Source organism: Pelodiscus sinensis, chromosome 1 (assembly GCF_049634645.1).
Source record: "Pelodiscus sinensis isolate JC-2024 chromosome 1, ASM4963464v1, whole genome shotgun sequence".
Classification (NCBI taxonomy): Eukaryota; Metazoa; Chordata; order Testudines; family Trionychidae; genus Pelodiscus; species Pelodiscus sinensis.
The window spans coordinates 199,838,317-199,853,893 of record NC_134711.1 but is presented as its reverse complement, the minus strand read 5'-3'; the positions used below and the strand labels follow the sequence as shown (position 1 = coordinate 199,853,893).

The following is a 15,577-nucleotide window of genomic DNA, read 5'->3' as shown; positions in this document are numbered from 1 at the left end:
TCAGACTAGATGACCACAATGTTCTGTGTTTAAATCTCTATTGCAGGTATCAAAGTTGTAAATGAAAACAAGTTCTACAGCTTCAAAAGCTTTCACAAGGCAATTTCAAAAACCAGCTAGAGACAGAAGCTGCAGAACTTGATTTCATTTACAAGTTTGACACCTGCAATTGAGGTTTAAACACAGACCTTAAGAGGATGTCCCACTACATTCCACTCCACACCCTAATGACATAAAAAGCCAAGCACTGGGTACTTAGAACCCACTCTAAGTCTCATTTACCTCTTTCTCTGCTATTTATTTGTTCCCTGGTTCCTTTAACTCTATCATCTGAAGAAGTGGGCTGTGCCCATGAAAGCTACCATCTACATTTTTGATAGTCTCTAAGGTACTGCAAGACTATTCATTGTTTTTTTCAGTTTTTTTCAGTTACGGACTAACACTTCTACCTCTCTGACTCTTATGATGCAACTCACAGAATGAAAGAATTGAAGAACCATTGATTTGATCTGCAGATGTAAGCCCTACCAAGAGTGCTTTTAAACTGGTGACTGGTAAATAGCCTATTGATTTAAAAAAAAGACATTGGAAAGCCAAAAATATGTTTAGTTTTAGGAAAGAATAACCTTAGAGCCTGATAAGAAATCAATATTATATGTCTTTGGGTTTTAAATATTTTCTTGGACCAAACTGAAAATCCATCCAATTGATTAACTTTGGCTTTCTAACAAGCATTACACTTTTGAAAACAGAGGCAGGATTGATTTCAGAGACTCAAAGGGAACAAACAAACAATAAAAGTTAACATATAACAGAAAGACAGTTCTTAGCTTTCTAAGCCTGGTTTTACACTATAAATCAGAGTACATACCAGAGCACCCAATTCATTATACTGCAACTTCAAAGCTGTGAGTCTTTCATCCAGTTCTTTGGGGTTCTCTGTCTGTTGTTTCTGAACAATCTGACGCCCAGTTTTTATCACTGTTTCCACTTCAGACTTCACTTCACTCAGGCTTTTATACAATTTCTAATCAATTGAACACAGGGGAAAGAAACACCACAATTAATAAAATAAATAAAAGCAAAGCCAACTTGGGATTTAAGGATTATGTAGAACAATTAAAAATCTTGACATTATTTGGTACATAATAACCTCACCTGTGAAATGTGGCACACACTCAACTCCTATGGAAATTGTTGTGTCTTTCAGAGAACGGGGCTAGAGGTGTGGGGGAGCAGGAGTCAGGGCAGGGATTCAAGAATGGGGGGGGCTTAGGGCAGGAGGCTAGGGATGCAGTAGTCAGGGTTTGGGGATCAGAAAGGGCTCAGCCTCAGAAAGGGGCAGGAGGTGTGGGGAGCTGCAGGAGTCAGGGCAGGGGGCTTAGTGAAGGGGGAGCTCAATGAATGGGGGCGCTGGCTGCTCCCTGGGGCCAGCCTGGGGCAGCAGGGGCCACACGGCATGGTTGGCAACTGCTCTCCAGGCAGGCTGGAGTAGCAGGGACTATGCTGCCAGCCAGCGGCTGCTCCCCAGAAGTCATTCTGAAGTATAACTATCTCCTGTGGTTATTCGTGAGTATAATTGTCTCCACTATCACACACCCCATGCTTTATGAAATAGGCTTATGGACATGAGTATACATAACAAAGGTGCTTTGAACAAATTATCTCATGTAACCTAACCTATCAATCTTCATGTCATGATCCGCTGGTTCTGTTTATCTGACTTGGATGTTTGTATCATTTTTGTGTGTAAAGTTAGACATGGAGTGGGGAATACTTTGTGGGTTTTAAATGTGAGAGAGAGGCATAGAGGGTGTTACCTCAATGCCTTGATGAACAACTGTTAATTTCTTTGTTCTTAAATCTGAGCACTGGTTGGTAGGGAGTGGCCTCAACTCCGTAAAAAAGAATAGGAAAGAAGGGGCCTTGGCCTTTTGGCTGGACTGCACCTGAAAGAAGGAACCAAAGACCCCAGGATGGGGGGACAGATCTGGTTTGGAGGGACAGCTGGAAAAGATATTTTAGGGTGAGTTACAAAAAGTTTGTACTGAGGTTACAGTATAGAATTAGCTGAGCATTTTTGATTCTTTTGATTTGTAACCTACTTTGATCTGCCTGTTCTCACTTATTACCACTGCTTGTACTTAATAAAATCCCTTTTATTTTCTATCAAACTCAGGGTAAACAATTATTACCTGGGGAAGCAAACAGTGTGCAGTCCTTTCATCATTAAAGGTGGCTTACCTAATTCTTTGGAGTTTTGATCCCATTTGGGGAGTGGTATCACAGGAAGCTGGACCCTAAACTGCACTCTCCTGGGATCCAGTGTCTCTCCTGCTTCTTTGGGGGTGGGGAGGCAGGGATCTGAGCTCAGGGCCTTGGCTGGGGGAGACCAGGGAGTTAGCCCAGCAGGACTGGGTAGTGAAGAGCCCCAGAGATCAGGAAGGCAAGAGGCAAGGGCTGTCTCAGCACTGTGGGAGGCACCCCCAAAGGGTCATCCGTGACTTCATCCTGTCACATCCTCCCTTTCTATTTGATGAGAAACAGTTACATTCTGCACACATCCCATTCTCCCACACAACCTGACTTTCCTTTAAGTTAGGATAAGAGGAAGCTGCATATAAAAATGAGTGGTCCTAGGTCTTATGTTTTGGAGGAATTCTTGAACAAATGCACTCATCGATGGATGGTTGGATACACAGACAGACAGACACCAATTCTCTCAAATATATAGTAGTTCAGAACTCAAATTATATGTCCTTGTCTATGTTAGACTTATTCATCTACAATGTTCTGCCATTGCTGGAAGACATGGCAAACGTACTGAGATAGTTAAGAATTTGTAACATTATATGACAAAGGTCTGCTCAGAGCTGATTTAGACAATACAGTGTTTAAAATAATAGCAGGTGTCCTTTGCCCAATCATGTCATCTAGCAGGTACAATCTAAAAGTCTAATTTGAGTGGAAATGTGACAGTTTGCCAGTCACTAAATCCCTAGGCTAGTATAATGCAGATTTCCTCTTCAATTTAACTTAGCTTAATATTGCTTTTAATGGTCTAAAAAGCAGAGAGATATACTGCCTTTTAAAACAAAAAATAATAAGTATCTCTATCTTGCCTAATTGTTTCAAATGACTAAGCAGTAGGTGTGGACAAATATTTAAAATCATGACATGCAATCTATGTGCAGAGAGCAGACTTTTTCCCTTGCCTTCTGAAACAATGACAGTTAAAAAGAAAAAGAAAAAAAAAGGACAGAACTACTTCATTACCTGGATACAACAATATCTTCTTATAACTGGATTGTCAAATAAACTGGTATCTAATATAAGTGATCTAATATTTGGCGCACACAGAAATTATTTGGGACAAACATTACCCAACATTCTTAACTTTCTTTTCCCTGTTAAAATACACAACTTTAACTTTGTTTTCTTCATTTCATTTAAAAATGAATTCTGTTGTACACTAGAAACTTATTACACTGAAGTGGGAAAGAGTCTCCTCTGAACTATAGAATATCTATAAACACAAAAATGTGAAGAATTTAAATGGTAAGTTTCTTGACGAAGTTTACTGTTGATGTTTTAACTACATCATTATATGCACTGGCAATTTCTGGTGATATGCTGAAAAAACTTCTGTTTCACATACTTTGACAGAACTTTAAAAGAATCTAGACCGTATTTCTCTTCTTTCTGATTGGGCTGGTGTTAAATAATTTCTGTGTGTTTTAACTACCTGTACATCCTGTGACATTGTAGTGAAATCAAATTTATGTCCAACAAGTGTAGACAGTTCAGCTAAATATATGATGCTTTCTCTATTGCAGACCTGATAAGAGAATCTCAGTACATTCGCTTTATAGCTTACACAGAAGTTCACCGACCCATTGCATCTCAAAAATATTAATATGAATTTACCTACAGATGTACATAACCCCTCAGGTGCCTTGTAAGACAAATACACAACTTATCACTAAAATGTAGGCAACTTTGTATAGAGGGCATCAGCAAGGAAGATAGCTGTTGTGTAGCTAAAACTGATCCACCAGCAGAGGTAGTGATGTGGTAAAATGTATAAGCCAAGACATAAGGAAAACATTCATTATGAAGAGTGACATCAATTGTTATCTTTACAAAGTACACAGTACCTAAAAACACCGTGATTTTTTTAAAGTGTATCACAACTTTAGGTACACTTCAGCTAAAAATTAGTTGCTGAATAGAGGCACGGTAAACCAGAATTTATAACTTACAAATTATTCTTATGATAGTGTGCCTTCCTAAGCTTCTGTGGTGTTTCATAAGAGCTGTAGCTGTCCCTCCCCTTTGTTGAAACATCTTTGTGCATCAAAGAAATCCTATGATTGTGGAGCATCAAAAGAGATATACCATTGCTAGAAAGGCCGCCCAAAAAAGCAGATTAGCCACATGCGGCACATGAGGTACTGCAACAGCTGAGGAAAACATTGTTTCAAATCTGTTTAATGTTAATCCATCTGTTTCTCATTTCCATTTTTTTTCAGAACTTTCCATTTGTTAATAAAAGAAAAAAAGATATTTCAGCTTTTCAGGGTCATAAGAATAGCCACACTGGGTCATAGCAAAGGTCCAACTAATCCAGTATCTTGGCTTTCGACAGTCAACTATGCCACATGCTTCCAAGAAAACAAACAGATCAGGTAAGCATTATGTGATGATTATTTCAATTTAGGATAAAAGCAAATTCAAAATACTAAAAGTTTGATTTTCAATCAACTTCAGTAGTCAGTATTAACATTTCAACTATGTAATCAGTTTCCTTTGCTTTTTTCAGGGTTCTCTCTCATGGCAAGACAGAAGAGAAACACATTTAAACATACAGGGAAAATATGATTTTAAACCAACAAAAAGTGGAAAAGTGACTCAGGCACCTATGTAGTACCTGTGACAACTTAAAGTTGATGAGTCCTGGATTTGCAAGAAAAAGTAGGAAATAAACATACGAGTGGGATTGATTTTCAAACCTTCTTAAGATACATATCACAAATTCACCTGAATTACAATGGGATATCTGATTTTAAAAATCTCAGCCATATATATTTTAAATCCCAACCAGAATTACTTGGTATGTGAATAGACAGGAAATACTTTGAAAAAACCTCACCAGACCGTACATACATACCATGCAATGATCCAACTGTGACTGCACTACCTCCTGCTCTATGCTCTTCATCTCCAACTTGGGCACCTGCAATTTCACTTCATCTAAAATTCTTTTACATTCCTGTAGACGTTGCTCAAAATTGGCTGGCTTCTGGAACAAGCGGAACTTCATGGAGACATCTTGTAGTTTTTTCTGAAAAGTCAATATGGGTTAGTGGTAAAAACGGGAGGAAAGAATGGAAACATCACAATGGCTTATCAAATCAGTATGCTTTCTCAAACGTTATGCACTTTTCTTCAAAACACTTTGCTCCTTCAACTAGATATCAGCTGAAACCAATCTTGGTTTCTTTACTAGGAAGAAAGAAAATCCTTTTCTTTTCCCTTGCACCTGCATAGGACAACCAGATGCAACAGAACTGGTAATATTCTGTTGCATAGGAAAGATAGCAAAGAGCAGGAGGTGTCTATGTAAGAATCTACACTCCTAGTGCAGATCTCAATGTTCTCTAGAATATAGGGGTCTTGGGAACAGCTCTAATAATTGTTCTTTTTGTAAAGGGAGAATCAAACCATACATAAGGCTCCAGAAATGCAGCTCACTTATTTCCATGATATAAGCTTTTTTAGGTATCGGGAGATAGCTCTTTCTTTAGTTACTGTAGAAAAGCCTTGCATGAAGCTTGTGCACTTATATATAGGCTTGGAATACGCACCGGGATTTGATTCTCATATATTCACAAACTAAGTTTTGAAGGGACTATTGCAATCCTCTAGCTGGATCTTCTGCACATTGAATTTAGAATAGATTTTTAAAAACAAACAAAATCTATAGGTAAGCGGAGGTATATTTCAAATGATTATTCCTGTGACATACATGATACCTGAATTTTATATTTTCACATACTATTTGTCTTTGCAAATTATTATTATACCTGATTACAAATATCCACAAGTTAGTTTGTTTATTCTTAATCAATAAAAGTAGTAGGTACTGGAATCATTCTGGGAGCCAACATATCTGTGTATGCATAGAACTAATAACAGCACAGGTAGAACAGTGCAAGTTTCTCCCAGAAATCACCCTGCCAGAATTCTTTCATGGTTGACCAGGCTGGATTATCACTGCGCAGTGAGACGTAATCTAGTATCTGTTTGAATTCATTGTCTTCAGCTAAGACTGCCAAAAAGGATAATAACTGTGAAGTGTCCTTGGGGGTTGTGTGTGAGTGTGAGCGAGAGAGAGAGAGAGAGAGAAACTGAGGACGTATCCATTGGAAAATGAACAGAGTTTACCAGTTTGCTGCAATAACGACAATGATGCTCAGTCAGTAGTGACTGAGCTTTGTTAGATCCCATGAGCATAAGGTAGTCTGCACTAACATATACGAACTGCATAAAAGCTAGACAAATCTCTGTTGCACAGAATTATTGTTATTCTCAGCTAATAAGAAGCTCATATACTTCAGTACATTTTGCCTTTTGGAGGCAGCTATTAACTTCACTTTTTCTCAGAGGGTCTAACGTGGGTAGTAAATACCTTAAGATGTAACGGTTCTCACATATCTAAGTAGCCTTAATAATAAAGTGAATTAGATAGGATCAACTGTGAAATTTCATCAAGGAAAAGTACACAATTCATTCTTGTCAATAAGTCAGTGTAATGTTTATAACTTTTAGATTCAGTGGTTATTATTAAGAATTTGTATTAGTCATTCACCTACAAGGAAAGGGAGTGAGTCAAGCACTTTTCTAATTCAGAATATCATAAAGGAGGAGGAAGAAAAAAAAATGTTCTCCTCAACGTCACAGGATAGGATAAAAAACATTGTGTTTAAATTACAGTATGGGTGGTTTAGATTGGACATTGTAAAAACCTTTTGTCAAGTAGTTAAGCACTGGAATAAATTGCCTATGGAGGTTGCAGAATCTCCATCATAGTAGATTTTTAAGAACAGGTTACACAGACATCTGTCAGGGATGGTCTAGATAATGCTTAGTCCTGCCATAAGTGTAGGAGAATGGACTATATGCTCATGGTCCATTCCAGTCATAAAATTTTATGAAAAGCAGCATAAAAACACATTGAAATATTTCCTCTTATCCAATGTATAACTGCTTTGATATACTTCTAAATTCCAAGCAATAGCACTTCATGGTTAAGTGTATGGAACTGGTTTTTAATTCCTCAAAATATTTCTAACCTACTAGGAGTAAATGGTTCATTATCATGACAGAATAAGATTATTGTTTTAGCTAAACCTCTTTTACCCCTTCCTTCTCTCAAGCCCAGAACACAGCTCCCAAGGCACATTAATACAAAAAAAGAGGTAAGTTTGGCAAGAAAATAGCAGTTCCACCACTTTCAGCACAATTATATCTTTTTTTGCAGCTACCGTTTCTTTTCTGTCTAGAAATTTTAAAAAGTATCATCACCATATTGTATAGGTAATGCAAATGAGGAATTTTCCTTAGAGCAAAAAAATGTGTACAGTATTTATTTAAAAATGTCTCTGCTCTGTGGGGGAAAAAAAGTGAAGACAGATGTTTTGCTGTCTGATTCATCACTGTGGAAGTCCAGTTCTCAGTTACTATAACTCCATTGATATCAATAGAGCTGGACTGTCTTAAAACAGGAGTAGCAAAATAAAAAAAAGAGGCAATGTAATTTTAAGTATGATATGTTTAGTTTTCAGTAAAATTGTAATAGTGATTTATTTTATGTACACAGAAAAGATCTTTACAATTATGTAAATTAATCAATTATCTTCAAATCCAAGTAACTGCAAGTTAACTAAAAGGTCAAATTAAGATACACAACTCCAACTATGTTAATTGCATAGATGGAGTCAACATACCTTAATTCAACCTTTGGTGCCATCTCCACAGCAGGAGGTCAATGGGAGCAAATGCTCCCATCAAATTCCGTTACTTCTTGCAAATTGAGGAGAACCAGTGTAGACAGGAGCACCCTCACTGTTCAATTTAGAAGGTCTTTATTAGAGCCACTAACTCAAACTCTGTAAGATCAACACCACAGCATCAATCTTCCCAAGAATGAAGATGTGGCCTAAAAGAGTTAACTCAGCTTGACAAAAATAGCAATATGAATGATAATTGAGAGGCTTTTGGAGGAACTCTATGAGGACAAAAGGGAGCTAAAAATAAAATCTTTCACATGTAGGAAAATAAATATTTTTTAAAGGGCACGTGTATCAAATAGCTCCAAAACCACAAAAGCCTAAAAGTATTAGTAATCAGATCACTTTTTCAACTGTTCATCTACTTCGGTGAATAAGTTCCGTTTTAGGGAAGCTATTTTTCTCACAGCTCAATAAATGTTAGCTTTTGTCCAACTTGGCCAGTATGCCTGAAGTGAGAACCAGCAGTGTTTTTAGGTATACATGGATCTTTTTGAAAGTAGCATTTGCCTGGGAAACTGCAGTATTCCATGTACCTTGGAGACTAGCATGGAAAGAGTTAACAGGAGAGATGAACATAATTGCATATATTCCTCAAGGAATGAACAGATCCCATAAAGAGGAGGAGATATTAAATGGAACAAACTTTTTTAAAATAAATAACTTTTAGCATTTTATAAATAGATATTTCTATGCCCCTCAGCACTAAACATTAAATACAAAATCAATTTGGGTAAGTCTACACAGCAGTGTTATTTCTAAGTTAGGGTATGTCTACACTACCCTGCTAGTTCGAACTAGCGGGGGTAATGTAGTCATCCACACTTGCAAATGAAGCCCGGGATTTGAATTTCCCGGGCTTCATTTGCATGAAGCCGGCCGGCGCCATTTTTAAATGTCGGCTAGTTAGAACCCCGTGCCGCGCGGCTACACGTGGCACGGAGTAGCTAGTTCGGATTAGGAATCCTAATCCGAACTAGCTACTCCGTGCCGCGTGTAGCCATGCGGCACGGGGTTCGAACTAGCCGGCATTTAAAAATGGCGCCGGCCGGCTTCATGCAAATGAAGCCCGGGAAATTCAAATCCCGGGCTTCATTTGCAAGTGCGGATGACTACATTACCCCCGCTAGTTCGAACTAGCGGAGTAGTGAAGACATACCCTAACTGACACAGCAAGCCATTATTTCTAAATAATGTCAATCTGGACGACTTCTTACTCCTATTCCTGTAAACTTCATTTCACAAGGAGTAAGGGAAGTTGAAGGAAGAGTGTTCTTCCTTCAACTTCCTGCTCTGTAGACATGCCAAAAGCTGATATAGCTGATATTGCATAGCTTAGTTTAGCTTTTGCCCTGCAATGCAGACGTCCCCTTTATCTTTTCATCAGATCTGTGAATGAGGGAACTATTAGCAATTCCTTTTTCGTGACTGGGAAACAGACACAAATATTAAGGAAGACTGTCAGCAAAGGGGGAAAAAATAGATAACTGTGCTCAATTGGAAGACCAAATAAATGGTTGTTCTTTGCTGTTAAATCATGGTATTTTGCCTAGTCTACCATTAAAGATAAGTTGATCAATGATGTATTTTAACATGAATATCAATGTATTTATTTCACAGCATCATGGAAGTTTAGTATTCATTCCAAAAGTTGAACTGAAGAGGATCATAGAGTTAGGAATGTTTCAAAGATCATTTGGGAAGGCATGTAACTGAAAATGGAATTAATATAGTCTTCATATCTAACATGTCTCCCCTTGTTTATTAAGTATGTCAGAATAACATGCTAGTTATAATTTTTAAATATCAATCAATTGCTCAGATTGGACTTTGGTACTTAACGCACACCACTTGCACTTGGAAAGTGCTGAAAATGTGGGAACTGTTAATAAGGATACATGTTCTGCAAATAATTTTCAAAAAAATATACAGTACACAGGATATTTATTAAAATCATGGTTTTGTCACTAAAATGGTGTCCTGGAGAGTAGCCAACTGGTCTACTTAATACAAATATCTTAACATAGCTCAAAAACGATATACCCATCATATCTTGCATGTGTTGCTTTGTATTCTGTCATTACATTCAAAAGGTTTTCTCCATAACAAGTTTACTTACTTGATACAATTTTTAGATATGTGGAGCATTAAGTATGCTAGAATTGTTGACCATATTGCCATACATGCAAGCAGGAAAAAATAAAAAATAGCACTAATAAAATATAGCAGGATGATTTTAATCTGAATCAGTGACTTGTTAGACTACTGTCGCATAGTAGCACAAAATTTGAAGGAACAGATAAAATGTTACATATAGATAATATAAATTATGAAGAATATGTCAACACACAACATTGTGCTATAGGAAGGACAGGAAGAATGGAAGATTACGTACCTGTGCAACCTCAATTTGGGAGAAAACTCGTTTGGCAGCATCCTTGCCCTTGTTTCGTTTTTTCATTTCTCCCAAACTAATCTCATGACTTGTCAAATCAGATTGTATTTTCTGTTGGAAAACAAACTTAATAATCAAGTGTGTTTGAAATGTTATTGTATTCTGCTACAAAGTATCTAATTTCTGAAATATATTCAAGAGACGTTAGATTACATTAAAATACTCTAAGAAATAATTTAAAGTTGAATTATTTGTTCACTGCCTTATAATTCATTTTATTTAACTTTTCTTGTGTGCAAATTCAATAATACTTCTGCTTAAACCTAACGTCAAATTTTGAGCTTCTGACAATGATGACAATCCATTGCTAAGGACGTTACAATTACATTGCAGATACTGAGTGCAGATTTCCTTCTCAAGAGAAGCAGATGGATCACAATTATTTGTCTTTGAAATATATCTAAAGTAACTATGGAAAAGAAATATATATGAACAAGTAAAGGAATTTATTCAGGTACTTTTATTATTTGTTTGACTGGTTATGTTAATATCTTTTAAAGATATTTTTATGTAAATTGTAAATATTTTGATCAAAGTATCTGATATGTACAGTAAATGATACCTCACACTAGTATGTATTCAAAAGATCTACAAATATTATATAACTTGGGATTTATGACCAAAACCTGCATTAATTGTGTGCTAGAAATGGGAAAAGTACTACACTAGGCTGATGACAAAGGACACTCATGTATTCATCTCAGCCATTTTTTGTGAACATTTCTGTTTGTCATTTTCAGCAAGAACTGGCAAATGATCAAATTACCATAATGCAAATTTCTGCTCTTGTTATCTCATCATAAATTGGTCTGAAAAAGACACCAATTGATTTAAGCAACACTGACCAATGCAACAACATGCAAAACAATTCATATAATGCATATTGATATAACCCAATTTAAACAATTTCAAAACAATTTCTGTGGAAATTGTAAGAAAATGAATATCTGCTAGTAGCAGACAGCTTAACAATTACCGCTGAGAATAGTAACTCTGAAATAACTATTAGCTTTTTTCTCATCAGGAAGAGTATTTGAAACCATTATTGCTAAATGGAAACAAAAAAAGTCTAACTGTAGCTTTCTTCTATTTTCTGAATAAGTTATAAAAAACCTCTCAAAACCACTATACTTTAGCTATAAGCAGATGTATTTTTAAGGTATGGTTCTTAAATCAAATGGCCATACTTCAAGAAAAGAACTTAAACTTTATATTGCCACACAAATTAGGAACAAGCTTTTTAATTTAGTTCACATGTGAACAAATTTGATAATTGCAAAATAAATGTTTTTTTAAATTGCATCCTCATTTGCATGTTGAATACAAAGCTTTATATATTGTGACCTGCATGTTGTGAGATGATCAACATGGGCATAAAAACTCTTTTGTAAATATATTGTCCAGAATATAATAAAACAATATAGTGCTAAGAATCTTAAAATAGTTGGGCACCAGCATGTCCTGCTGTACCACGCATGCATTAAAATATGGTTTTAAAGAAACACAATTACAGAAATTTGTAAAACTCTATTAGCAATGATAATCCCTTTAGGTTTTTGAGGATCAGCTATACAGTATTATTTATCAGACCTAGTCAGAAATTTTCTGATGGAAAATTGGGTCAGGAATGATGATTTATTTCAAGTGAAATGTTTAGCAGAAACATGCTGATTTAGAAAAAAAAATCCATTAAACAAAATTAGAATGAAGAGTGAACTATTTCATTTTGCCCTTTTCAGAATGACAAGCTTCATTTGCCATTTCAACATGATTTTTTGTTTCAATATTTACATATTTGACATTAATAAAATTTTAAAATATTAAAATTGGTACAAAACATTTCAATTTCTAAAAATATTTTTATCAATTCCTCCCTCCATGTTTCTAAATTTCATTTCACGGAATAGTTCATTTTTGCTTTGTTCATGTTCTATAACAAAACAGAAAAAAAATCAAAATCACATAGTTCCCAAGGAAATGGAAAATCTGGCTGCCACCAGTTCCAATTATTTAATTCTAAGCTCAAGTACAGTATCTAAATGCATAAAAATGGAATACAACGAACTAAAAAGGACCATGACACTGTGGTTTGTTTTGATATATCCCCACAGGTAGGTAAGAGAGAGGGACAATAGAGAAATAAGAACTATATGAAGTCTTTCCACCTGGCCTTAGCATCCTCTGTCTCTTCTGTGGCAGGTCTGGAGAGAAGCACTGCTGGCTGAGACAGATCTAGGAGAAATCACTAAACCAGAACCCTTTTTCCACCAAACACTGCTCCTTGCAACCACACTTATAGCAGGATCACAAGAGTGGCAAAGTGCTGCTCAGAAGCATATGGACCCCCACCACTAGCTTAGATACACTCTCCTCCCATACCACCAGTTGTGCAGAGGCAAGAAACTGCCCTGAGTGTGAATACAAAGTGCAATCTAAGGATTTCTCTCATCTTCCCTCCCGCACAACAAAAAAATGTATATTACATTCTATGAATTACTATTGCTTGTTTGTTTTCCTTTTGTATACTGAAGCAGATCTCCAGAGAGAAAAAGAAGAGAGTTGCACAGAGGGGAGGGTGTTTGGTGTCTGAAAATAGCATGGTTAAATGTAAGGGACTGTAATGATTGGTTTCTACTGCCCATAAAACTACCTGTGTATAAAATTTAATGAAACCCCATGAAACTTGCCATTTTGCTTCATGGAACTTTTTAGTAAAAAATAAGTGCAAAATGTTTGCAAAAACATAATGTATTCAGCTTTGTACAGAACAGAAAGAAAGACATTCTTCCCACATTTATGAGAATACATCTTACATACCATTGCTAAGCTCTTCCACCATTACGCTTGCAAGGTATTTAACTACAAGCATGAGACTAGCCACATTGACTTTTGATGGAGACACACTGTACCAGGTAAAAGAAAAACAAAAGTCATTGATTCTGCCTTTAGAAATTTCACTATGGAAAATTCCAAGTATCATAAAACAAGCTTGCTGTGACTTGTAATCTGGGTGCTCTAGATGACCCATCACCTTCAGAGCTGTGTCATGGATACAATAATTTAGAAATATCGAGTTGCAATGATTTTATGAATGTTTTATGTGACCTGAAAAAAAAATGAATATTCCTGTAGCACCTTAGGGACTTAAAAAAAATTATATAGTATTATGAGCTTTCGTGGGCAAAACCCTCTTCTTCTGGTGCATGGAGAAAAAAGGAAAAATCTCCTAATTTAAAGCAGAAAAAGGAGAGTAAGGGAAGGTTGTGGTTCTAGGAAACCGTTATGCTCTTCTTTATACAGGAGATAAGGAATCACTCCTTACAACAGAGGAGGAGAAGCCTCGTACCCCCAAGGCTAGGAGGTCGGCTGCCACCACTGCTAATAGGAAATGTGAGGTAGTGGTAGTCAGAGACTATCTTTGGAGGGGGACGGAGGCGCCCATCTGTTGCCCTGACATTTCATCTCAGGAGGTATGCTGTCTGCTGGGGGCCTGTATCGGAGATGTTATGGAGGCATTGTTGAGGATTATCCGGCCCTCTGACTACTACCCCATGCTACTCATCCACATGGGCACAAATGATTCTGCGAGGCATGACACTGAGCGGATCAGGAGTGACTACAGGGCTCTGGGAGTACGGGTGAAGGAGTTTGGAGCGCAGGTGGTATTCTCTTCGATCCTTCCTGTCGAAGGTAGGGGCCCAGGCAGAGACAGGGGCATCCTGGAGGTGAATGCCTGACTGCGAAGATGATGTTGCCAGGAGGGCTTTGGCTTCCTCAACCATGGGATGCTATTCCAGGAAGGACTGCTGGGCAGAGATGGCATTCACCGTTCAAGGAGGGGGAAGACCCTATTTGGACACAGACTGGCTAATCTAGTGAGGAGGGATTTAAACTAGGTTCAACGGGGACAGGTGAGCAAAGCCCACAGGTAAGTGGAGAACATGGAGACCTGGAAGATGGGTCGCAAATGGGAGGGAGCGTGGGCTATAATGGCAGAGAGAAAGGAGGATCAGGGCAAAACTGGCAGGCAAGGTCAAATCAGTATCTTAGATGTCTATATACAAATGCGAGAAGTATGGGTAATAAGCAGGAAGAACTGGAAGTGCTAATAAATCAGTACAATTATGACATTGTTGGCATCACAGAAACTTGATGAGATAATACACATGATTGGAATGTTTGCATGGAAGGGTACAGCTTGCTCAGGAAGGATGGTAAAAAAGGGAGGAGGTGTTGCCTTATATATTAAAAATGAATACACTTGGGCTACGTCTAGACTGGCATGATTTTGTGGAAATACTTTTAATGGAAAAGTTTTTCCATTAAAAGTATTTCCGCAAAAGAGCGTCTAGATTGGCAAGGATGCTTTTGCAAAAAAAGTGCTTTTGCGCAAAAGCATCCGTGCCAATCTAGACGCACTTTTGCACAAGAAAGGTCTGATGGCCATTTTAACCATCGGGCTGTCTTGTGCAAAAAATTAAGGTGCCTGTCTACACTGGCCCTCTTGAGCAAGTATTCTTGTGCAATAGGGCTTATCCCTGAGCGGGACCATGAAAGTATTTGCGCAAGAAGCACTGATTTTGTACATTACAAAGTCAGTGCTCTTGCGCAAATTCAAGCGGCCAGTGTAGACAGCTGGCATGTTTTTGCACAAAAGCAATTGCTTTTGCGCAAAATCTTGTCAGTCTAGATGCACCCTTAGAGTGAGGTGGAGATGGACATAGAAGACAGAAGTGTTGAGAGTCTCTGGGTTAGGCTAAAAGGGATTAAAAACAAGGGTGATGTCATGCTACGAGTCTATTACAGGCCACCTACCAAGGTAGAAGAAGTGGATGAGGCTTTTTTTAAACTAATAATATCATCCTAAGCCCAAGATTTGATGGTGATAGAGGACTTCAACTATCCCGATATATGTTGGGAAAATAACACTGCAGGGCAGAGACTATCCAACAAGTTCTTGGAATGCATTGGAGACAACTTTTTATTTCAGAAGGTTGAAAAAGCTACCGGGGGGAAGCTGTTCTAGATTTGATCCTAACAAATAGGGAGG

At 37.4% G+C, this 15,577-nt stretch overlaps 1 protein-coding gene across 11 annotated transcripts in view; it reads right to left on the bottom strand.

The window, feature by feature from the left end:
- Positions 1-15,577, bottom strand: part of DMD (dystrophin) — a 2,108,520-nt gene that overhangs the window by 1,162,895 nt on the left and 930,048 nt on the right. For all 11 annotated transcript variants that reach the window (XM_075916549.1, XM_075916586.1, XM_075916651.1 and 8 more), the window contains 3 exons: positions 10,468-10,578; positions 5,171-5,344; positions 872-1,027 (listed from right to left, as the gene is read on the bottom strand). In XM_075916549.1, coding sequence (XP_075772664.1) covers positions 872-1,027; positions 5,171-5,344; positions 10,468-10,578 — 441 coding nt within the window. The remainder of the gene's footprint in view (positions 1-871; positions 1,028-5,170; positions 5,345-10,467; positions 10,579-15,577) is intronic.